Consider the following 27,010-nt stretch of genomic DNA (forward strand, 5'->3'; position numbering starts at 1 on the left):
GAAGCTGTTACAGAATTCCAGACAAGAAATGATAAGGACCTCAGTGAGTGGTAATACACCTGGAAGGGAAGGCAGGCGGGCTAGAAATATTTAGGAGGCAAAAATCAAAATGACTTGGAGGTGGATTAGACATGGGAGTAGAGCATAGGGTAGATCCAAAGGAGAAATTTAGGCTTTAGCCTAGAAGACCAAGGATAAAATCAGAAAATTCTATCCAGAGAAAGGACTGCTAAGCTCCAAATGAGGCTGAGAGTCATGAATTTCAGTAGTGTCCAGCTAGCTATGACTGTCTTATGATAATGCCCAAAGCTGAAGCAGAGATAAGACAAACGGGTTTAAGTGGGGTTGGAAGGGTAGATAATAAATTTAATGTTGCGTATATTTGAGGTAATTGAAAATGTGCAGGTCGAAACATCTATTATGAAATTGGACACATAGGTCTGAGGCTGCGAGAAGAGGGGCTGGACTGGTGAAATGGGTGATGGTGACACTGAAGTGTAGCTGAAATCACGGGAGTAAATGAGGTTATGTCCAATGAGAAGTACAGGGGGCCAAGGACAGACCCTGGAGTAACTGACCTTTAAAGGGCTAAGGAAGAGGAGTGCCTACGAGAGATGGAAAGAATGGTCAAAGTGGCATGAAAAAAATCAAGACTGTATCAGCCAGCCAAGGAAACAGCACGTCTGAAGAAAAGAGAGCAAGATTAACAGTGTCAATACAGAAAAGTTCCACAAGAGAAGGTCTGAAGCCAGCTGCGGTGGGATGAACAAATGGGAACAGAAATGGAGCCAACAAATGCAAGTAACTCTTGAGAAATTGGGACAAAAGGGGGATGAGAGGGATGAGGGAACAGGCAGTAGCTAGAGGGGCTGCAAGATAAAGGGCATGTTTTTTCATCTAAGACAGAAGAGGTATGAGTGTGTGTACAGATCGAGAAAAAGAAAACCCCTGAACAGGCATGAGAGGAGAGGAGGAAGACAAACAGAGCAAGGTCCAGGGCAGCGGGAGTGGATGGGAGCAAGGCAGCCTGGAACGGAGGAAGAAGCTGAGGTTGGATGTGACTCTACATAAATGTCAGCAAGGGGGCAGGAGTGGAGGGAGACCAACTCAGATGTCCTCCACTCTCTCAGTCATGTCTAGAGTGGAAGGGATGAGGCGCGTTGTGGCTGAGAGAAGCCAAGCGATTTGGAACAGATGCCCAGAGTCCTGGGAGGAGCTGACAAGAGAAAGACTCCAGATGAGGCTGGAAACTGCAAATTTACAGTGGTGTCCACTCATGATTTTCTTCAGTAATGATCAAGCTCAGTGGAGAGGGTAAATCTTATTCTTGATTTGTGCTGGGGTTTTGCCGGGAAGACATGACAGAAAGAAATGGATAGAAGGGAAACTAGAACAAAAGCTTAATAATAATGACAACAAAGTAACAAATATCTAAAGGAACCTACCTATCACTCTTGAGAGACTATTTTATGTCAGGCATATGACACGTACTTTGCATTTATTGTCTCACTTCTGTCCACTGCCCCTGCTACTTGCTTCTAGCACTCTACACTCACAGCACTTAAGACACTACTCTGTTACTCCTTGTGTGATTGCAAACTCTCCACTAGACTGTAAAACACAGTCACTGAATAGTAATGCCTAATATAGTGTTAAAAATGAATGAAGAGAAAAAAGCAAATCTCATTTATGTTTATTCTTGACCAGCAAGAGAAGTAATAAAATCTTGAATGTAAGTAATATCTCTCTGAAAATCAGATCAGCATGGGTCACAAGAGTATCAAAAAAGTAAGATAATAAGTTTAAGTCACTAAAATCCAATAATTATCTGGAAAAAGGCAATCACTGCCAAGGAGGAGTAATAGGTCTTTGTTAGTATCTCATCCTAAATCCACAGACTTTAACAATGAGTAACTGAGAGGCACCCTTCTGTTTCCAGAGGGCCTTTCCTTTAATAGATAGCATGGATACTAAACTTACTCCTCCACTCATCCTACACCCTTCTCCAGGTTATCCAAACATTTCAATATATTTAGATTTCTTGTACCTCAAAACTGCCTGACTGCCCACATACATCTCTTAAATGTTAGGAATCAAACAAGCACCACCCTCATGAGGCACACTCACCGGGAGAGTTCTAGAGAAGTGAGTAGACTGGGTACTGGATAGACATTCACTGCTGTCAGCCCTAATCGGAAAACAAATAGGTGTTAGTGACATTCTCCAAAGAAGAATGCAACTGAGAGGACACAAGGGGGAAAAACTGATGAAAACTGATGTCATCTACTGAGATGAACTGAAGATAAAACCAGTGGGGAACTCACAATGACTTTTACTGATCAATTCCAATTTGAAAACCAAATACAACAACTAATTGAAGGATTTTATGTACTGCCCCGGATTTACATTCAATCAGGCACTTGTTAAATGTTAACAATAATTACTTAGCTTTTGACCTTAAAAAATTAGTAAATGGATTTTTACTAGTGACATTTTAATTTTTAATTAAAGTAACACATAAACACAAAAAAGAGCAACAATCTTAAATGTATAGATCAATGAATTTTTACACAGAGAACATACTGGTATAACCAGTACCCAGATCAAGACACAGAACCATACTAGCTGCCCAGATACTGCTCCTCATCCTCACTCCCCCTATTCACCACCCCACATACAGATTACTTTTGCCTATTTATATAAATAAACATATTTGGCATATACAACTTTTTGTCTGGTTTCATTCACTAAACATTGTGCTTGTGAGATATTTGTCCATATTATTGAATATAGTTGTAGTTGATTCATTCTCATGGCTGCATAAAATTTTTTCCTCTAAATATACTACCATTTATTTACCCATTGTAGAGTTGATGGGCATTTAAGCCTCGTCCAGTTTGGGGATACTATGAATAGTGCCTCTGTGAACATTTAATCCATGTCTTTTGTGCATTTATGTTAAATACACGCTCAGGAGAGGAACTGCTGAGTGCAGAGGGTGCATATGTTTGATTTCAGTAGATACTACCATGTGGTTTTTCAAAGTGGTTGCATCAATTTACACACCCAACAGGTGCCACTGGTATTTTCAGTCCTTCTCATTCTAGTCATTCTGGTAGGTGTGCAGTGGTGTCACACTGGAGTTTCACTCTGCATATCACTGATGACCAGTGACTGCATTTCCCTATGTTAACTGGCTATTTGGATAACTTCTTTTGCAAAGCTGAAGGCTGAATTTTTTACTTTTGAGGCATCAAAACTTCAAGTGTTAGTGTGAATTCTTCCAGGTTGTAAATTTAAGGATTCTGAATAGAGTAGCTAACTTTAAACAAGCCCCATTTACAGATTCTGTGACAGAATCTACTAAGGACTGCAGTGCACGTCAAGGGGCCCTTTTCCAAGAGGGCCAGTTATTCAGATTCTTTAGATACATTAAGAATAGAGACTAGGCCCAATAATAAGTATTTCTATGACAAAAGACCCACTGTCACCTCACAATATCTACAAACAGCACAAGTCAACAAACAGCTTTGGAAAAAACAAACAAACAAACAAACAAACAGCTTTGACACTTTTCTGATCGAAGCAATTAATCTAAGCTGCAAATTGAAGTTTCTATGACAATATAAAAGGCAACGAAAAGGGAAATCCTTACCTATCTTTTATCCTAATAATATATTTTAGAGATATAGAAAAGTACAGGGAGTAAATAATGAACATTTTTCACCCATCATCTAGCTTTTAACAAATCACATTCTGCCTTATATGCTTCAGACTCCTTTTTCTTAAGACTTAAAACACTACACATACCAAGAGACAAACATCATCTAGAATATGATTTTTATCATTCCCATGGATTCTTTCATACTGTTATGGCATACTTACAGCTAAGAAAACAACCTTTTTGTGTGTTTTAAAATCTGATGTAACTACCACAGTGTACTCTATCACTGAATCCTGAATGCCTGACATGGTGTTACAAATGAAGAAAGTAAACCTCATTTATGTCTACTCTTGACTACAACAGAAGTTAATAAAATCCTGAATACACTTAACATCTCTCCAAAAATCAGACCAATATGCACTACAAGAGTATCAAAAAAGAGAATAAAATTTTAAAAACTAAGTCATATGGGGGGAGGAGGGGCAGGTATAGCTCAGTTGTAGAGTGCGTTGCCTAGTATGCACATGGTCTAGGGTTCAATTCCCAGTACCTCCGTTAAAATAAATAGATAAATAAAAACCTAATTCAAAAATCGCACCTCTTGGGGAGTGATGGAAATGTTAGCTATCTTGATTGTGGTGATGGTTTCATGGATGTATACATCTACCAAAATTCATCAAATTGTACATCCAAAATATGTGTAGTTACTGTACAGGAACCATACCATCCATAATAAAGGTGTTAAAAAAAAAAACACCTAATTACTACCTCCCACACACACAAAAAAAACTAAGTCATAAAAACCAAGGATAATCTGATTCCAAATGCAAAAAGGAATTTACTGCTATAGAAGGGTAACAGGTCTTGGCATCTCATTTTAAATTCATAGGCTTTAAGAATGTGAAATTTCATAGGCACCTTTCTGTTTTAAGAGGATCCTTCCTTTAACTGCAGGAAATCAAAACATGCACTTTCTTTTTTTGCTCAAAAACTCTCTGAGATTTATTCATATGAATACACAAAGCTCTAGTACATTCATTTCCAATGCCGTGCAATGTTCTGTTGTAGAGATTTATCACTGCTTTACTTCCCCATTTTCCTACTAATAGTCATATTTTTCTTCTTCTTTTCACTAAAATAAATATTGCTGTGATAAACATTCTAGGACATATCTCTTTGTGCACATGTGAGTGTCTAGGCGATATTCCAAGCAGGGGAACTGCCAGGGTACGAGCTACATGTATCTTTGAATTCTCTAACGCCATTATACTGCTCTCCATGGTGGTTTGTGGTTCTACCTACTCCCCCTGGCAGTGGATGAGGGCTGCTGCTTTTCCACATCTTCAATAAGCATTTAGCATTATTATTTTATTTGATGACTATAAAATGGTATTACCTAAATTCACATTTCTCTGACACCTGGTAAAGTTGAACATCTTTTACTTTCCTTCTTTAAACACAAAAAAATTATAGTCGGTCCTTGAACAACATGGGAGCTATAGGCACCAACACTCTGTGCAGATGAAAATCTTCCTGTAGGGTGGGTACAGCTCAGTAGAGCACATGCTTAGCGTGCACGAGGTCCTGGGTTCAATCTCCAGTACCGCCATTAAAAAAAAGATCGTCATATAATATAGGTGTGTGTGTGTGTGTATGTGTGTGTGTGTGAATACTACAGTACTAGACAATCCATGGTTGGTTGAATCTACAGATGCAGAATCACGGATACAGATGGCTAACTATAAAGTTATACTCAGATTTTTGACTGCGTGGAGGATTGGAGTTCCTAAACTCCCTGCTGTTTAAGGGTTAACTGTAAAAGTCCAAGTATAAGTGGACCTGTGCAGCTCTCATCCATGTTGTTCAAGGGTCAATTACATAACTCCTTTGGTAAAGAAGAACTCTCTATAAATAGAATTGGCCTCAACAAATATGAGGCCTCTAACACTGAAAAATATCCCTGGGGAAAACCACCATTGAAGTGAGGGGCTTCTAATTCTGGAACTGAGGCAGCACAAGATTTTAGACTAGAGATTGGCAAGCTTTTTCTGTACAGGGCTCTATATTTAGTAAATATTTTGGCGTTTGTGGGCCACAACTTCTCAATGTTGCCACTGTAGCATAAGAATGGTTAAGATGTAAACGAACGTGGGTGTGTTCCCAGCAAACTTTATTCACTGAAGTTTGAGTCTCATGTGACTTTCCCAAGTCAGCATTATTCTTTCTTTGATTTTTTTTTTAAATGCAACCATTAAAAAATGTAAAAGCTCATTCCTTGTGGGCCATACAGAAACAGATGGGAAGCCAGTTTGGCCCCTGGGCTGTAGCTGGCTAACCTGTGTTTCGGACTATTACTGATATTCTCTTCTGAATATGCTTGCCCATCTTACCAACCACCTGTCATGTTGCAAAATGCCGATTATTATGCGCATTTAGTGAATCTCAGAGTACCCTGCAATGTCTTTTTATGCATTATCTCAACCACTGAAGTGCTGACAGCAAACTTAAAGCCAGGCCTCAATGAACCTCAAACTCCGCAGAGTGGCTGAGGACACCACTGTCCTTGAAAACTCAGACAAGAGCTACAAGGGGCAAAGCAGGAGGCTGGGTAGAGAACTCACTGTTGGAATTGGCGTAGAGAGTTCGAAGGGAAAAGCCACAGAGCGTCAGCTCCCTCAGCTGGTTCCGCTCACAATGCAGCTGCTCCAAGTTGCACAAGGAGCTAAGATCTAAGTCAGTCAGTTGATTGTCCCGCAAATCCATGTGGGTGATGTATTTATTCCCCTCCAGATTCTCAATAACCATGGTTTTCAGATGGTTCATCCTTAATATTCAAAAATAAGGAAATTAGAAACAAATTCTACTAAATGCACTCGCCAAAAGAAAAACAGGAGAAGTATGATCCCTTTGTCTCTTTACTAAACAACTTAATAATTTTACTACTTACCTCATTTTGCAAGGTACTAAGTAAATAACCCCAGATATCTGTACCTTGAGTTCTGTGTTTGTAAACTAAGTTAGAGACAATCCAGACAGGCAAATACATGTACAAATTAAATAGAGAAAGGAAAAGGGGCCATGTCCACAAACAGTTTAAAACATACATCCAAATACCTAATAAGGTTAGGTAGGGATGAAGGTGTAGGACAAGGGGACAAGAAGATGACCATGCCCCTGTGGGCTGGTGAGCAGCAAGGCAGCCGTGGAGCACCATGTCAGGAGAAGAGAAAGCAGCCATGCTCCCTCTCGTTGCTCTGCCACTCTCTCCTAGCAGAGAATCATCATGCTAAGGTTCCAATTATGTTAATTAATGGAGAGGAAAATAATCTGTATCCATATGGAGTAGTTCAAGGGCAAATCACAGAAAATGATGACTTCTTCGTTCTCTTCTACACAAGTATATGATTTGATGTACACAGGCCTGTTCTCATTTTCCTGTATTTTAATAAATTCTTCTGTTACTATGTCTTTACAAAGGACATCAATGCCTTAGTGTAAAAGATGGAATATCCAATATGTATCTTTTATAAGCTTCCCTTAGGAAAATATTATAAATAAATAAATAATTTAAAAAGAGAACAGAACTCATAAAAATTATTAGTAGTAAAATTGTTAACATTTTAATTATAATACAATGGATTTCAAGAAGAAACCCAATAATTCAACAGAAAAATGGTCCAGTTTATGGAAAAATGCAAACTACCAGTAAATAAGCATACAAAAAGATATTCAACCTCACTCATAAGGAAATAAATCTTGATTCAAACAAGGAAATACTATTTTCTACCTATTACACTGACAATAAGGAAAAAGACCGCTAAAGTCCAACATAGAAAGGATATGAGGAAACCGGAATTCTCATAAAATGTTGCCGGGAGGGGAGGTCAGAACAACCTTTGTCAAAGGCAATGCAAGTCTCAACCACGTGGTCCACCTACCTCACTCGTGTCTCTCTGCCATTGAGTGGAAAATGAAACTTTACTACAGCTTTGAAAACATACACTGTTCTAAAATCCTCATGTTTTATATAGAGGCTTTATAAAGAAACCACAAGGGTCCATCAGGGGTCAGGCCAGAGGAAGGAACAGTGAAGAACGACCTCACCTTAGATCGACATGTTTGATGTGGCTCATCCGGTTCAGCACCCCAAGGTGGAGGACCTCCACTAGATTTCCTGCCATAACCACTTTATCCAACATCGTGAGTTTCTCATAAACCTCAGGAATTTGACTAAAGTTGTTGAAGGAAATTCCCAGGGAGGAAAGCTGCTGCAGATTTCCCAGTTCTTCAGGTAAAGTAGTCAGGAGGTTGCCGTCAAGGCAGAGGGTTTGAAGACTGCAGGAAGAAAACAAAAGAAAACTACTTTATGAAAGGTTTTAACTGGAATGCAGAGAACTAGAATTATGGATTCTGGCTTATGTCAGTAATTTATTATGAATCCAATAACGATAAAATGCCCTAAGTCTATCTACAGAGACTCAATACGAAGACTGACATATAACTGACACGGATGGTCCCTCCAACACCAAAAGTAGTCAGCGCCTCTGCTATTACAACTGAAGGACTAGTCCCTGCTGTGGGCAAGTAACTGCTGCTGACAAGCGTCCTCATAAGAACATGATTTATTTCACTGCAAGAGCTCACAGAACTATCTTCATTCCAAATGCCAGACAAGCTCCTTATTCTGCAAACAAAGGAAGAGACGAATCTAGTAAACATCGGACACTTACTTAAGCAGATTGCCAATCTGACTCGGCAGGTCGTGGAGTCCGTTACAGGAGAGGTTGAGTTCAGTCAGGGTAGAAATCTCACATAACAACACAGGAAACAGCCCAAGCTTATTATGGGACAAGTTCAGGCCCTTCAGCTGAGAAAATCTACAAAGCAATGGCACATCGTACTACTGAATGAAAAAGCCGTCTATTTTAAACATACATCAAAGAATTTGTTTTGCAAATATTTACTGAGCACTCAGCATGTGCCAGACACTGTGTGGCACAGACACTAAGATGACTAACACGCGGTCCAAGTTATTAAGGAAACCAGGTCTAGTGTGACGGTGTTCTCTCTTTTCCTTAGAAAGGCAGAAAATCTTGAAAAGCTCGTACTTGAAAAACTTTGTAAAATGTATCAGATGAGGTAAAAATCATATGCTTTCTGATGATTATTCTAGAAATATCAGTTATTAATGACATATGTAAAATGTCATTTAAATGTGTATCTTATTAATCACCATGTAATTTGAACGCTTTAATTTCCAATTTCTCCCCTTCCCACAAGAAGCCCAGACAATTACTTACACCACATATTTATTCACTTCCACCCATTTTTAAAGGGAGGAAGGAGGTGACATGGGTGGAGGGTGGAAATGGGGAATACATTCTAACAAAGGAGATGGAAAAATACAAGGGTCATAGTCCCTTAGGACTGAAATGGCTCCTTTATTAGAAGAGAGAGGTTTCATAGCTGACAAAAGGCTCGAGAGTTGGAGGTAGCAGGTGCAAAGAAAAGATAAAAGTTCCAACCCTGGAGCAGAATTCTTGAAATTAGGCCTATTTCCCTTAAGTTATTTAAGTTTGAAACTTTTGATTCAAAAACTTCCTATACACGGAGTCTCTCATTCACTCTGGCTGCAGGTCATGCATCTCTGTCAATGATTACATAAAAAGACCACTCAGATCAAGGGCAGCTCAACATTGCCTCTATAACAGAAACTTTGCATCTATCTTCTCTTGTACAGAAGGGAGAAGAGGGTGGGAAAACTGTGTAAATAAAAAATCTTACTTCCTCTTCAAAATATAGGGGAAATTTTCAAATATATATATGATGGTAAGCATGCCTGATCTACAGGTATTGATTAAGATTCTGTTTTAGTAAGTTCGTCTGGAAACCTATCCCCCACATACTTGTAGAAAGTGTCAAGGCCTCCTGGTCTTTCTAATTGCATGAAGTTGTGTCGCAAGTTGAGGTAGGTGATATCTTGACTGTAGAAGAGATGCTCAGGAACCTCCTCAAGGCTTTGACACGAGAGGTCGACGGTGCTGATGCGCTGAGACACCACCTGGACAAGGGCAAAGAGAAGAGCCGTCTGAGTCAGCCCCGAACATCTCTTACCCAGCAGGCGAAGGAACGGCATTTACACAAAAAGGCACCAATTAAAAGGATGGGGGAGGAAAGTAAGGTCATGAAATCCAATTATACATTTATAAAAAACAGTTAATTTTCACTTTTTCCTAAAACCATAAGCTGCTTGAAAAACACAAATGTATATACTGTAAAGTGTCTAAAAGTAAAAGGTAAAAACATACTAATCATTAAGACAGAAAGTTAACACTTCATGCAGAAAGTCAAGTTAAGATGATTCAAAATAACTGTACTCAAAAACTTTGGGAGGGAGTGTGATATTGAAAGATATGGCCTTTTGCAGCCACACAAGCTCTGCTCCTTACTTGTGCAGCTTCTTCATCTGCCATGAGGATAAAATTAAATAAGGAAGCACACAGAACACTGCTTAGCATGCAAAAAGGTGCTCAAAATATTAATTTCTCTTTATGAGGGCAGAAGAATGGAATAGCTACTTAATATTGAAACTAATTTTATTCGGAACAGACTTTATTACCACCACAAGTATAGAAAATTCAATAAAACCAAAACAAGGTTTATATTGCTGTAACAGCATGCTAATAAAACATGTGCTGTGAAAATGGGCCTAAAACAAACAAACTATCACTGCAAAACTCATTCATATTGTGATGGCATGTCATTACACTGAAACAATTTTTTATGCAACTATTTAGCTTCCTAAAGAAAAATATGTTGAAATTCTACAAAGATGGCTAGGAGAACAAGAGAATTTAGAAAATGTAATACAATCTTAAAGCACTTCATCTTCAAAGGCTAAGAAAGCCAATTATCTTCAGCACACAGGAATGGTTTGCGACAGGATCACAGGTCATGTCCCATCAATAAGTTCAAATCTAAAGTGGCTCATCAAAGCTGTGCTAAATATAAATACATATGGAAGCACTAGGCTATGAGTTAGGGAATGGCTCCATCTAACAGTGACTACTACGGTCGAGGGGAAGTCATTTGAATCTCACCATGACTCAATTCCTTCAAGGCCCTACCTTCCTCACACAGATGGTATAAAGGTAAATGCACCTGAAAACACTTTTGAAAGCATTCCATACTACGCAAATATAAATAATAAGTTAAGGACTCGGTGGAATTCCATTTCATTCACTATGTACTCAGAAAGGCCTGGAGTGATGTGCCTAAGAATTATAATTCAATCTCCTGGGAGTAAGTTCAGTTTCAAAATATGTTCCTTTTAGTTTCTCTGCTCTCATCACCACATCAGGACGTCTGACAGCTTATCACCTTGGATGCTTGCCGTTGCCACCTCTGGTACTCAGCCAAAGTCTCAAAGCTGACATGATAGGTCTGAGCTTGGGCTCCAGCTGAGCTGAACGCAAGGGAGTACTGACGTCGCTTCACTTCTTCTACCTACAGAAGAGGTGGGAAGAAAACCAGAACCAGAAAAAAAAATTCTAATAAAAAATTAAAGGACAATAACAAGACAATTTTTTAAACAGGCAAAAGATCTTAATAGATATTTCTCCAAAGACAGAGGAATGGTCAATAAGTACATGAAATGATGTTCTACGTCATTAGTTATTAGAGAAATGCAAGTCAAAGCCACAAGATAATCACGTCACATCCACTAGGATGGCTAAAATCAGAAACACGGATAATAACAAGTGATGGTTAACAAGTATTAGCAAGGATGCAGAGAAACTGGAACGCTCCTACACTATTGGAGGGAATGCAAAATGGTAAAGCCACTTTGGAAAACATCTCTGGCAGTTGCTCAACAGGTTAAACGTAGAGTAACCATGTGACCCAGCAATTTCATTCCTAGGTATATACCCAAGAAAACACACATCTGTACAAAAATTTGTACATGAATCATAGCAGCATTATTCATAAGAGCCAAAAAGTGGAAACAACCTAAATGTTCATCAACAGGGATATGTATAAACAAAACACAGTATATCCATACAATGGAATATTATTCAGCCATTAATGGAAATAAAATATTGATACACACAAAAACATGTACAAACCTTGAAAACAGTATGCTAAGTGAAAGAAGCCACTCATAAAGAATCATATATTGTATGATTCCATTCATATGAAATGTCCAGAATCAGCAAACTCATAGACAGAAAGTAGAGTAATGGATGCCTGGGGTTGGGGAATGAATGGGGAGATGATGGCTAAGGAGTGCAGGGTTTCTTTTCAGGGTTGTGAAAATATTCTAAAATCAACTGTGGTGGCAGTTGCACAACTCTGTGAATATAGTGAAAGCCACTGAATTGTACACTTTAAATGGGTTAATTGTATGGTATATGAATTATAGCCCAATAAAGCTGTTTAGAAAAAAAACAAAGAAATACTTATTTAACAGGTATGTTGAAAGAGTAGGACTCACAGGGCACAGTCATAAATCATAAATTGTAAATTTATTACTCACCAGATAGTCTCAACTTGGTAATTAAGTATCTGTTGAATGAATACATTTTACTGTTGTAGGTGCTGGGGACACAGCCAGGGAAAAAACAAACAACCCTCTGCCCTCAATGGAGTTTGTATTTGAGAGGGACAAGCACTCTAATACCAAAACGGTGACATAATGTAGCACAACATGATAAAATACCGAATGAGTTCTACAAAGAAAAATAAAGCAGGGCACAGGCTTGGAGGGGAACAGGGTGGGTGGTCTGAGTTATGAACAGAGCAGTTAAGGAAGGACTCACTGAGGAGGTAACATGTGAGCAAAGACCCCACAGGGGTTTGGGAGCAAGGAGTGAAAATCTCTTGGGGGAGAAGCATTCCCAGCTCAGCAACACCAAGTACAAGTCCCTGTGATGCAAGAATGCCTGCCTGTTTCAGAACAGGAGAGTCTACAGGCCCACAGGGTAAGAACCAAAGTTTCCACTTCAAAGGTAAGACTGCGCCAACTCTTGCCCTAACCACGGGCGCATGCTGGAGGTAGCTGCCTGCCTGCAAGGGGTACTCTGGCCTGCTTTTTGGACTCACCTCCTCCCTTACATATTAGGTGCCGGAGCTAAAAGCCATTTCTGACCTCCTCCAGGGCTGAAGTGGAGCAGGAGGAAGAACAGGGAAGACACAAGCCCAAAGGTTCTTACTAGACTAGCAAAGTCAGAACTTGACTTCACATGCTCTGGTCCTACCAGATTTTAAAGAGGATGCTTTTCCTCAATGGATCCTTTTGAGGATTCTTTGGATACCCTGTGCCCAATACAACCAATGGTGGCTTCTCATGTACAGATCCTTTGACCAGGCTAAGGCACGTGATTCCAGCAGCTGATCACTCCCTCCTCAGACCTGAAGGAATCTGCTGATCCACTGACAGCCTGTCCTCCAGGGAAGTCCGTCTGCCCCTCCAGGTGGCCCCACTGGACATGTTCTAAGAGAATCCACCCATCCATGCCATGGCTCTTGCTCTATCTCAACCCATCTGGGTCACATACTAACAAACCCAAGGAGTACATGGTGATCCCAACACGTGAGTTAGGCTCTCTGCTCTATCGCCAAAGCAGCTAATAGCCTATCCCTTGTCCTTAAGACTTACTGGTCAGAAGGCAGGACACCAGTCTACTATGTCCCCTTTACTGCAGGAGACCCATAGCAAGCTCTTGAATCCCACCGAAACCTTTCACTAAGCTTGAGGGAAGAGGAAGAAATTTCCTCCATTCCTACTTAGGGTGGTGATAAGGGTTCACAGCACAACAGTAGCTCTCTTCAACGAAATTCTCCCTCAAACTCCAACAACCCAACCTACATAGCTTTGATGAGGATGAAATCTTTTTATAGTTATAGAACCACTTACATCTTTGTCTGACATCTCACTTTGGTATGTCATAGCTAATGAATCTTGATGAGTCAGCTAGAAACTTCCAAGTTATACTCATAAATCATTAGATTTCTGGTGCCAAGTAAATTTCTTTGCCAAATGGCAGAAACATAAGATGCTTTAAACAAAAAAGAACCATATAAAAAGATCCAATACAATTAAATATTATTCATAACATTCAATTGTGATACTTACATGACCATATTTTTTATTAGTAATAAATCATTGAAATTCAGTGAGTATGTCAAAACAAAGGATCTGGTCGAAATGAAGAACAGGTATTTCTAACCTCTTTAGAATAATCTTTTCTTTTAAATATTTTATTATGGAGTGTTTGACAAGGAAAAATATACAGTCATATAATGTCAAATACTGAGAATAGTTTGTAAATCTCCCACTAGTAGTTAATTTCTCAACTTCTAATTATGTTAAATCTTGCATTATGTATGTTGCGACTACACTGTTAATACATGTACAACTTCACAATTATTAAATACTCACAGTGAAGCATTCCCTTCATCACTTTGCAGTGAGCCTCTTTATCCCTATGAATGCTTTTGCACATTAAGTCTTTTGGGAGGCAAGTTTTATTGAGGTGTAATTCTATAAAAGTTGTGGGGTTTTTTTAATTCACAAATTTGAAGTGAACAATTTGATGAGTTTTTATAAATGAATACAGTTGTACAACCTCATCACCCCCAAAACTACCCTTGTGCCCTTTTGTAGTCAGTCGTCTCCTTCCATATCCTGGCAATCACTGATTTGTTTTCTATCACTAACAGTTTTTTGTCTTTTTTTTAGAAATTCACATAAATAGAATCATAACAATAGGTATTTATGCCTGGCTTCTTTCACTTAAAATAAAGCTTGTGAGATTCACCCTTGTTCTCCCCCCCCCCCCCCGCATTTTATTGTTTTTTGCTTTTTGGGGGGGTTAATTAGGTTTATTTATTTATATACTTATTTTAACGGAGGTACTGGGGATTAAACCCAGGACCTTGTACATGCTAAGCACACACTCTTACCATTGAGCTATACCCTTCCCCCACCCTTGTTCTTGTGTGTAACAGCAGTTCACTCCTTTTTTTGGCTCAATAGTATTCCACTGTATGGATACACCACATCTGTTCATCAATTCACCAGTCAATGAACATACAGGTTGCTTTCAGTTTGGGCAATTATAAACAAAGCTGCTATGAACATTCACTTAAACTTTTCATAAAGATTTTGGTTCATTTCTCAGTACCTAGGAGAATAGCTGGGTCATCTGATAAGCATATCCTTAACTTTGTAAGAAACAAAAAAATCAGTTTTCCAAAGTGACTGCATTCCCACCAATGATGTGTGAGCTTTCCAGCTGCCCCCTACCTTTGCAAAACTTGACATTCATCAGTCTTTTGACTAGGTTATTTGTCTTTCTATCACCAAGCTGTAAATGTTCTTTACATATTCTGGATGCAAGTCCTTCACTGCATACAACGCTCATATAAATGTTCTGTATGATGTTAATATAACCACACCAATTTTCTTTTGGTTGCTATTTGACCAGTATAATTTTTCTATCATTTCACATTCAACGTAATAAGTTTTAGGTATGCCTCCTATAAACAGTAAGTAGTAGGATTTTAAATAACAACATGACAAAATCACAATTACTGTGATTACTGATATATTTGGACTTATTTCTACCACTATAATTTGTGATAATTTACCAAGCTAATTATTTGCTCCTTTTTCTCAACCTTTTTCCTGCCTTCTTTTAGCATCACAGAACTTTTTATATTCTCTTTTCCTTCTCTACTTCTAGTGGTTATCCTTAAATTTTTAAATTCATACTTGACAATTTTTCTAATAAAGTATAAAGCTGTTTGGTGTTCCTTTCCTCTTATCCCAAGACTGCATCACACTTTCTTTACCAAACACACCAAATCTTGAATTTTGTTCAGGATAGTTTGAGCTTTAGTAGTTTAAACTTGTATTTAAAATATTACAAATTTTAAATCTTTTAAGAATCAATATTAAATTTATCACCCTATTTTATCAGTGTCTGCACTCATCACCTATTCTTATATCTCATGTCTTCCCTTTGAATCTACTTTCCTTTGTTGTTGTTTTCTTTTTTCTTGGAGGGGTGTCATGTTTTAGACATATATCCTTTAGTTCTTTCAGTGAGGATATGCCAGCTCATTACTCTTTGTATGTCTGAAAATGTCCTACTTTGCCTTGACTCTTACAAAATAATTTGGCTGGATGTAAAACACAGGTTGACATTTATTTTCTTTCAGCAATTCTGCGAATACTCTTCTACAGATACTGTTGATGAAAAGAAGGCTGTTGTCTATCTGTTAATTAGCTGCAGGTCATCTTTTCTCTCTGAAGTATCTGTGATTTTCTTCTTCATGTTCTGCAATGTGTCCACGTGTAGTTATTTTTATTTACCCTGCTTATTATCCAGTGTCTTTCCAATCTGAACACTCATGTTTGTCTTTACTTCTAGAAAAATTTCAACCATTATTTCTTCAGACATTGCTTATCTGTTCTTCTCTACCCTCTTCTCTGTAACTGTTATAAGATGTATACTGGAGCCTCCCTTAAAGGCTATTTTATATGTTTTATCTGTGAAATCCTTCGTATATCAGTTAATTACGTTCAGCTGTAAACGTGGCTTAAAAAGACAGAGGAAGTCCAGGAGTGGACAGCAGCTCCACACCACCACCAGGGACCCAGGCACCTTCTGCTTTCCAGAAGGCCACATTCAGCAAATGCCTGCAGTTCCCAGTCACCATATAACTCTTCCACCTCCCATGCTGAGGGACTGTGTCCCATTAAAGGAAGGAAAAGTAGGGCAAAGGGTCAAACCATCCACATCTGTCCCATTTTAAAGGCCCTTCCCAAAAGTCCCACTTGGAAACTTATGTTTAAATCCCTTCACCACCACTAGCTACATGGGAGGTTGGGGAGACAGAGTTTTTGACTTTGGTCATATTGCCACCCTGAACAAAACTCTATTCTATTAGAGAGGGAAGACAGAGAACAGACAAGAATGACTTGAATGGAAGGTTCTTTTATTCTTTCTCTTTCTTCCTCTGCCTCCCACTTCCTGTCTACCAATCCTCCAACCCTGTCTCACTCACCTTCTCCCTTTGGAGCAATTTCACTCACTTTCTTCACTCTGTCCCTCAGCCCCTGAGACCAGAACCAGGTCTCATGCTGGCAGTGAGGGGTTCCTGCTCCATGGTTGATATGGGAATTGTACACATTCAATCTCTAGGCCAGTTAGGGCTTGTCCATTTCCCAGTCACAGGCCAGATAATCGGGTCCATCCATCTCTTTAGGACCACACCTAGAAACAAGTCTCAATTCCAGCCAGTGGTTTACAGAAGTTTTTGGGTTTGGGTTTTGGGGTGTTTTTTTCCCAGATTTTTTTCAGGAGCAAAGAACACCACTCATCTCCTGGCCTCCAGCAATAAGCTTAGGCCAGGTCCCCATCATCAGCAGAGTATGTTTAGACCCAAATACTTACAGGAGCTAAACTCATAGGCTGTCACAAACTTTAATACCCAGAGTCCAGCAGGCCCTCACCACTTACATTTCTATTCTACATTCCTAAGCCCAGCTGTGCCCTTTCATTCACTTATTTTTTATATATGTATTTTATCCATTTTGCTGTGTATCTGGATCAAACTGGATGTCTCAATGAAGGAATTCAGTTATTTTATCTAGAAGATCTCTTAAATTCAGATTGTTTTATGATGTTAAAGATTCAAAATAAAAGAAAGAAAACAATGTATAGCTTCATATTAATACTATTTGTTTCCAGTCATCTATCATTCTGTTTGACGACTTGCAGCTGCCTTTCCTATGGTGGGTATTCTCCAGCACAGATGCAAGAAACAGCAGGCCTTCCTGGCTGCTGGATAGGGACTTATGACCACTCCAGGCTCTGAATTTCAGTTTAACAAGGAAAAAGGAGAAACAGGAAAAAAATCTATTTTGATGACGGATGCTAACAACTACTTCTAGTTTCCAAAGGCAGCTTCTAGTGGTAGCATCCTCCATCTACTCTTGGTGGTACCAGGGATGCATTCAGTGCCTAGCAGTGGAGGTAGATGTTTCTTCAACAGACGGGCTCTGCAGCAGAGTTTGGGGTATGGACAGTCTTTGGACCTCCCAGGGAGTCTGTGATGTAAATAAACTTGTTTCATGCTTATATTAGCCTCAGTGGGTTTCTTCTGTTTAAACCTATGAACGTAAAAACTTTGTGATGTAATCAATAATGTTCATATTTGGCTTCTTTGAAAAGATGTGAAAAAAGCTCTGAAAAGCACATGTAATTTTTTTTAATAAAGGTGTTCAAAGGAAGAATAATTCATCTTTGTGAGTGTTACCTTTCCCCCAACCAGAGGCAAAATGTGCATCTTTCCAGTCTGACAATCCTTCACCGAGGAAACGATGAGGCAGGTGCCACAGAGAACAACCAGGCGTTCAGCCCACTTATGCAGCTGGGTCTTTCCCTTGCGTACATTATAGATGCCAGACAGAAGGATTCGATCCAGATGATCCATCTGGCATGGTTTTTCTGAAAGAGAACAGTACTTAAGGAGCCAGCATTAAGTAGTACAAGAATACTGAAAGGGAAAAAGAAAGTATTACATGTCAACATTATAAAATAAGATCTTGGTCCTAAAACGTCATCCATTACTGAAGTTATATAATGGGAGTACTGTGAATTCTGGTCTAGAGAGCAACATGTTATTCTGGATGCCATTGTTAAAACTTCTTCCAACAGCCTTATCTCCCATGAACACAGAGAAACGCAGTATGACAGAGTAGTTAAGATCATGGACTTGAGAGTCAGACATTCAAACATGAGTTTGAATCCTGGTTCTGTCACTTATTTGTTTCTTTGAACTACATAATCTCATTGACCTTGCCTTTTCTCATTTATACAGTCTGGGGTCTTAATACTACCTACCTCCAGAGGGTTCTTATAAAAAACTCAGATAATGAATGTAAAGTACTAAGCATAGTTTTAGATACAAAAGAAGTATGGAATAAACGACAGCCGCTATTATTTTGCTTAGTCTATTCTAGAAGGAAGAAATTAATAATTAGTTCTCTACACAATCCTCCATCTTTTGGCTCTTTTGTGAGGAAAAGCTTACGGCTGATATTTTAGTCAACTATCCCAATCACGGTGGCAGAAGCTGATAGGTGCACACAAGAGCTTTTCTATCTTTTAGCACCTTACCTCCATTAAACATCTTTATATGACTGAGATACAGTGAGCAGAACAGAGCATTATGACAGAAGAGATGTTCTTGGTTTATTAAAGCACTACTGAAAACAGATAGTAACTCTACACAGAAATGAACAAAAAAAAAGAAAAGTTCAACAAATGAACAGAAGCAGCAACAGTACGAGGTGATGCAAACAGCAATAAGCTAGGAACTGGGGAAATGGGCTGTACTTGGTATTACTACATAATTGATTATGGAACCCTGGGCATCAATTTGCCCTTTTAACTATATGTTTCCCATATAAAAAATAAGGAAATGGGCTAGTTTTCTTCAAAGCTTTACAGCTTTGTATGTTAATACCAGATGTAGTGGAGGGCCACTTCTCCTTCTATTCTAGGCCAATCCTTTCTAAATTCCAAAATTCTAAATTCCACCTTCCTTGGGGAAGTGGGTTCTTCTTTTTTCTCACGCTTCAACTCCACCCTCCCTATTGTTTCTATCAGAGCTACAAGGGCATTCAAGTTCTCTCCCACTTCCTCTCAGTCTCAACTGGAGAACTCCTTTAGTTCAGGAATTCTCCAATTTCTATGTGCCTAAGGATTATCTGGGAATTACTTTAAAATGCAGACGCCTCAATCTACCCACAGAGAGTCTAATTCAGATGGAACACAGGAAAAATATATTTTTTTAACAAGTATCCTAAGTGATTTAAATGCAGATGGCCCACAAACCATATTTTGAGAAACTGTATAAGTTTACCCTTTTGAGGCTCTTCTCAAAGAACTAAAACTAAAACTATAAAACTCTTAAAAGAAAACATAGGAATAAATCTTGTGACTTTAGATTAGGCAATGGTTTCTTAGATATCAACATAAAAAGTACAAGTGACAAAAAAGAAAATATAAATCAGACTTCATCAAAAATAAAGTATTGTGTGTCAACAGACACCATCAAGAAGGTAAAAAGATGACTCACAAAACAGGAGAGAATATCTGTAAATCATAAAGCTAGAAAGAAATGTGTATCCAAAATAAAGAACTATTACAATTCAGCAATAAAAAGACAACCCAATTAAAAAATGGGCAAAGGATTTGAATAGGTATTTCTCCAAAGAAGATACACAAAAGGCCAAAAGCACATGAAAAGACGCTCAACGTCATTAGTTAAGAGATATTAGAGAAATGTTAATCAAAACCACAAGATACCAGTTCACACCCACTAGGATGACTATAATCAAAAAAGATAAGCAATAACAAGTGCTGGTAGAAAAGTAGAGAAATTAGAACCCTTGTGGCTGGTAGAATTATAAAATGGTACAATCACTTTGGAAAACAATCTGACAGGTCCCTAAAATTTAAACCCAGAGTCACCATATGATCCAGCAATTTCACTCCTACATCTATATTCAAGAGAACCGAAAACATATGTACATACCAAAACTTGTACATGAATGTTCATAGTAGCATTATTTCTAATAGCCAAAATGCGGAATCAAATGTCTGCCCATCAACTGATGAGTGCATAAACAAAATGTTGCATATGAACACAACGGAATACTATTCAGCCATGAAAAGAAATGAAGTACAGCCATGAAAAGAAATGAAGTACTGATACATGTTACAAAATGGATGAACCTTGAAAACATGCTGAGTAAAGAAGCCAGCCACAGAAAGCCAGGTATGTATGATTCCATTCATTTGAACTGTTCAGAACAGGCAAATCTATAGACAGAATGTAGATTCATGGTTGCCAGGCGCTGTGGGAGTAGGGAATGGGGAATAACTTCCATGGATATGGGGTCTCATTTTACGGTGGTGACAATATTCTAAAATTAAACAGTGGAGATGGCTGTACAACTCTCCAAATACACTAAAAACCACTGAATTGTACACTTTTAAAGGGTATTTCTATGGTATGTGAATTATATCCCAATAAAGTTGTTATTTTTTAATAAATCTCATCATTCTTCCCAAATCTGCTATTCAATTTATATTCCCCATCCTGGTTAACAGCATCACCTACTAAAGTTGGCTAAATTATACAAAAATAGGACTTCATTATAGCTTATCATGCTTCCACACTGCCTAACAGTCTAAACAGTTTAAAGTTTATGTAAAAAGATCAGATCAATTGTTAAATCAATTGATGTAAAAGTCTCTGTGTCTCTTTTATCTCGTCCTTGTTTCTTTATATTTTATTACAGAGAAAACTCCTAAATCTATCCATCACCACTCCCAGAAGAAAACATTCAATTTTGAAGGAGGTAAGTTATTTATATATGAGATAACATGCTGTTTTATTATTGATTTTGAAGGTTCTTCTACATATTCAGAGTGCCTCATGTCTCTAGTCTTCTGAAAGTGGTAAAAAGCAGAATGAGGAAGTTCCAGTAAGTATTTGGAATGTCTAATAGTTCTAATTAAAAAACAGATTTACAATTTTGAAAGCCAAGATTCTAAGTGGAAAATAAGGGATAATTTTAATTTCCTTATATATTTATACTTCTAGATTTCTCTAAAGAAAATGGATTGCTTTTATAATTAAAAAGCTTCTAAAAAAAGAATCAAGGACAACCCCGCAGCAATGAGTACTTCTATTGCCCACAGTATAATCTTTAAATATCATTTTTCATTAATATGAACCAGGAATCCTTAGAAAAATAATCTATTCCAGGTCTGAGTCAGAAGATGAAAAGATCAGATGAGGACATATTGTTATGCAGGAAATTAATGTAAAATCCAGAATGCTATCAAAGACTACTGGGTTCATGTTGGAAGGACATAGAAGTCAACCTGAAAGAGCTCCCACTAGCTGACATGGGACAAATTGAACATTAGAAAGAAGAACGGCTGCAAAGAATTAAAACAAATATATACAGGCCCATGAGATCATGATGATACTCAAAACAGACAATAAAAAATGAAGTCACACATAATATAAATTATGAATAAAAACTGAAAGGCAAAGCAATACAGCTTCTAGAAAATAATAAAGGGAAAGATTTATGTTGGACTATATTAAAATGAAGTACTTCTTTTAATCAAAAGACATCATTAAGGTTCTGGTCTGAGTGAGACAGAGAAAGCACTCCACCCTGTCTCTCCCACTGAACTCCCCTATAAAACCTGGACAGCATACCTGGAGCAGCTAGACAAGGACTTCGAAAAGCAAAGAGCAGTAAGCAGATTAGGGAAGAACACAATTCAAAACACCACCTGACCAGTGGTGAGTTTACAATTTTCCCCTCCTCTGACATGCCCTAGCCAGGACTTGAGAAAGCCCAGAAGTGGGCCCTGGTGCGGACAGAGAGCTCTAGAAGGAGACCTCAAGTTCTGTCTTGAGGAGTAGAAAAGGGGTCTTTCGATGCTCAGAGAGAATGGGAGAAATTATTCATTTTTCTTCACTTTTTCAAGTCCCAGTCCCCAAGAGTGGCTACAAGGGTGGGGGACACAGGCACCTAAAACCCTAAGGGGGGTGACCTTTGCTCTCTGACTGGAAAATCTGCGGTCCCAAGAGAATGGATGAAATCCACTACACTTTCTGTCCCCTCCTGCCACTGGGCCCTGGAGTGTGGGCACTGATGTGGTGAGAGCCCAACAGAGTTGGTGAAATAATGCCCCAGGAGACTGAGAAGAGAAAGGAGCTCAGGAAAACAATCCCATAAAGTTGTCCATGAACTCCTGGGCTCACCCCTGAAGTACACAAGTGTGAATGTGATCCCAAGCAGCATGCCAGAAACTCTGAAACTGAAACTAAGGGACAGAACCACAGGGAGAGAAGAAAGAGTGCAGGGCTGAAAAATAATCTGAAGAAATAATAGGCGAAAACTTCCCAAATGAAAGAAATGAATAAACACAGACTCAAGAAGCTCGGCAAACTCCAAACAGGCTAAAACTGAAAGAAATTCAAGCCCAGGTACTTCATAATCAAACTGCTGAAAATTAAAGACAAAGAAAAAGTCTTGAAAGAACTCAGAGAAGCACTATTCCTTTTTATATCCTTCATTATACTATATATATATCGGAATCACAGCTTAAGTGACTGCAGGAAGGGTGCACAGGAGCTCTCTGTACTATTTTTCCAACTGCTGTGAAAATCTAAAGCTAGTTCAAATAAAAAGTTAAACAGACAAATAAATAAATATTGGCTGACATATTCTGAAGTAAATGAAACATTCACTTACATTTAAAAAATAAAGCAGGAAACCTCAAAACAAATTTCAAACTTGCAATAGCCTCCCCCCACACACACAACACAAAAACACACTGCTATTTGAAGCATTTCAGCAGAAAATTTGTGAAGCAGTGGTGGCTAAGCAATCCTACCATCTGGTTTCATGACCCTGTACAAGTCTTCTTTTATCTTTATGCCTTAGTTTCCCAAGTTAAAGACCGAGGAGTCTGCTTGGATGATCCCTAGTCTTTACCAGTTCTCACATTATATGGATTCCTCCTACTCCTCTAAACTCTTTCTCCAACAACTAAATGGTGGAGTATCTTAGAGGTTGAGAGGATGAGATTTAGAACCAGATAGGCTTTTCGGCTCCAAGCTCTGCTATTTGACTGGGGCAAGTTAAAATCTCTCTGGAGTAGTATTACTCACCTATATGGCTGTAAGGATTAAGTGAGAAAAGGTATGTAGTGTGCTCGGCACATTAGGAAGTACTCAGCACACAGTAAGGGTATAAAACAAATGCTGGTTGTTAAAATGAAAAGTCCTGCATTAAGCCCCCTTCTTTTCCTATATATAAGTATTCTTTTCAAGATAATCTTAACCACTTCCACAGCTTTAACCCTCCCATGTACCTGACTCCCAGATCTGCATTTCCAAGTCACCTTTTTCCACATTTCCACATTTCCAGTCACCTGCCAGGTATCTCCCACTGGATGTTTACCACAACTTAAAATTAAACATGCCTAAAACCAAGTCATCACCATCCTTGCAAACCGGATCCTTCTCACAACTCAAGTCCTGTCACACTCCCAAAGCCGCCAGGCTCAAAACTGCAGAGTCAGCTTTGCCTCTTAGTTCCCCTCCTCAACTCCCTTTTCCTGTCACCCATCAACATCGACTGATTATTCCTTCAAAGACTCTCATATGAACAATTCCTTCCCATTCCCTAGTTCAGATCCCTGATAATTCACACCTAAATTATTATCCAGTCCGGCACCCAATTCATCTTTCTTTGGCCCACTTGGATCCCATCACTTCCCGCTACCATCTGCCAAGTGAAGGCTAAACTCATGATGCTACGCCCAAGGCCCAGAACAATCTAGACTCAAAGTATCTGTGACTCACAGAACATGCACTGAAATGCCTAATTCCCCACCTCTGTCCTCCTTTCCCTTTCTGCTTATTGAAATTCTGTCAATTTTTAAAGAACCAACTCAAACACTACTTCTCCAGAAAGACTTCTCTGATTCCAGGGATCTCCAATTTTCCAGAGAAGAACAATGATAGGGAACTTCCCTATCAGCTATCAAAATCTATCAGATAAGTGTACTAATAAAACCAGTATTGGTATTAGTATAAGACAAATAGATCAATGTAACAGGATAGAGTTCAAAAACAGACCCCTGTCTGCATAGCAACTTAATAAAGATGATGCTTCAAATCAGCAGGAAAAGGATGAGCTATTCCTAAATGTTGGGACAATTAGCTATCAATAGAGAAAGAAGAAAAGTTAAATCCTTACCTCTTACCACATTTTAAAAATATAAAAGTACTAGAAGAAAAAAAAGTACTGGAAGAAAAAAATGTACTGGAAGAAAATACAGAGGATGTTTATGACTTAGGATAGGAAGGAATGTAAATGCATTAAAGGAAAAGATTGACTAAATCTGATTAAATAAAACTTCTGCACACAAAAAAAGGAAACAAAATTAAAAAACAAGTTACAGGCTGCAAAAAAATTTTGTCACAAATACAGTATCCAAAGGATGTATATTCAGAATATATACAAAAGCCCTTTAGATAACTATGAAAAAAGATAAACAATAGAAATATCAATGGGTAATTCAAAGAAGAAGAAACCTAAAGATCCAATATAAATATGAAACAATATTCAACCACAGCAGTAATCAAGGAAACAAAATTAAAACAATGAGACCATCATTTTATCCATCAGATTAGTAAAAATTTTAAATGCTAATAATATTAAAAGGTGATATTGTCAGCAAAGGGGTGCTTTGATATACTGATCGGATATATATTTGTTTTGCAGTAGTAACTATTAATATTTTTATTAATATCTTAAATGTGAATATCCTATGACCCAATAATTTCATGTTTAGTGATCTACTCTGGTGAAATGCAGGTGCACAAAAATGCAACTTTACTACAATGCTGTTTGTAAAAGTAAAAAACTGGAAATAATGTAAATGTCCATCACCAGGAAAACTGTTATATAAACTATAACTCAATACCTCATAACTTAGAGAAATGCATATAGAAGACAGTAAAGGAAGGATCTCCAAAACACTGTTGGGAGAAAAAAGCATGAAGACCAACACCAAATGATACCACTTATATAAATGAAACTGATTTCCGCAAATACATATTAGATAGGAACAAAAGAAAATTCTGAAAAGGTATATACCAAATTGATTGTTACATCATAATTATCATATTATATATCACTGCTTAATAGATAACTACTTAGTATATACCTGTATTGACTCAAAAGTTCTATTTGTAGGAATCCTCCTCCCTCTACCCTTGGAGGTCAGCCATTCTCTTGACTTTCATAATTATCATTTCCTTGTTTTCTTTATATATTTGCTACTTTTGCATTAGTTATAGCAGCTTACTTGTAACAAAAAGAATATACTGGTTCAAACACAACAGATTTTTAATTCTCTGCTGGGGTGGGCACTGTGGGTTGCACCTGGGGTCAACTCTGTCAAGAAACTCAGGCTAACGGCTCTGCCATTTTCAACACATGACTTCAAATACTGCTGTGATGACTGCCTTTCTAGCTACAGAAGAGCACGAAGAAGCATGCACGAGGTTTTAGGATCCAAGTGTAAAAGTGGCACACAACAATTCCACTCCAAACCACTGAAGAAAACATTGTCACAGGTGCAAACCTAACCGCAGGAAAGACTGGGAAATGAGGTATATGACTGGGCAGTCACTTGTCCAACTCTAAGTCTTATTACAGAAGAAGGAAAGGACAGATCTGGATGGACAGATACTAGTAAGTCACACATCTCTGAACAACATGGCTGAGTTTTGCCTGCCTGTTTTTGAACTTTAAGTGAACAGAAACATACTATGTGATTCTTCTGTATCTGGGTTCTTTTGTTTGTGTTTATGCTCCTTGGATGAAACTGCCTCAAACAACATGCACAGAGAATATAGGACAGAAAGAAATGCTCAGGCTGGGTGTTATGCTACCTAAGGTATTCAGTCCCAGAACTACACCTTCACTAGCAAATCACATTTTCTAGACTCCATTTCCTCACACATAGTAAGAAGCTGATTAATGGGCTCTCTTAATCTCTGTGATCAATCACCTTTAGTCACATGTTATTTCCACGGCTTGAGCCAGTCATTCCACTCATAGCCACCCCCACCCCCCCAAGCAAGTTGATAACTAGCATTTGCATAAGGGCCACCTGGAGTACCACGTACTTTTTCTTTCCAGCAAACACTGCAAAATTAACTGGTTTGAACTTGGGCCCTTCTGACATTATATTCTAACTAAATTAACTCACCAAAAACTCAACGCATGAAATACTGAAAGCGGATTATAAGCTATTTGCTTCAAAGAGAATACTTCAAATTCTTTAATACTCCTCTCTTCAAAAGGTGGGGCCTAATTCCCCTCCCTATAGTGTGGGCTATATTTGATGACTCAGTTCTAATAAACAGAAAGTGGTAAAGATGATGGAGACTTATGAGGCTAGGTCATAAAAAACACTGAGGCCTCCGTGTGTGCGTGTGCTTGTGCATGTGTCTCATCACTGGGAGCAGCTAGCTACCACACCACAAAGATACTTGGGCAGCCTTATAGAGAGGTCCACATAGCAAGAAACTGAGGTCTCCTGCTAAAAGCTGATGAGGAACTGAGGCCTTCTACCAACAGAACTATGAGTGAGGCATGTTATTAGGAGTGAGTATTCCAGCTTCACTCAAGTCTTCAGATGACTACAGCTTCAGCCA

General features: G+C 38.5%; 1 protein-coding gene across 1 annotated transcript in view; it reads right to left on the reverse strand.

Moving 5' to 3' along the window:
- Window positions 1–27,010, reverse strand: part of PHLPP2 (PH domain and leucine rich repeat protein phosphatase 2) — a 63,224-nt gene that overhangs the window by 18,988 nt on the left and 17,226 nt on the right. Inside the window, exons 4-10 of the mRNA XM_074370480.1 lie at window positions 17,993–18,183; window positions 11,045–11,170; window positions 9,571–9,725; window positions 8,395–8,541; window positions 7,769–7,999; window positions 6,286–6,488; window positions 2,128–2,188 (exon numbers count right to left, since the gene is read on the reverse strand). Coding sequence (XP_074226581.1) covers window positions 2,128–2,188; window positions 6,286–6,488; window positions 7,769–7,999; window positions 8,395–8,541; window positions 9,571–9,725; window positions 11,045–11,170; window positions 17,993–18,183 — 1,114 coding nt within the window. The remainder of the gene's footprint in view (window positions 1–2,127; window positions 2,189–6,285; window positions 6,489–7,768; window positions 8,000–8,394; window positions 8,542–9,570; window positions 9,726–11,044; window positions 11,171–17,992; window positions 18,184–27,010) is intronic.

Source organism: Camelus bactrianus, chromosome 9, assembly GCF_048773025.1.
Source record: "Camelus bactrianus isolate YW-2024 breed Bactrian camel chromosome 9, ASM4877302v1, whole genome shotgun sequence".
NCBI lineage: Eukaryota > Metazoa > Chordata > Mammalia > Artiodactyla > Camelidae > Camelus > Camelus bactrianus.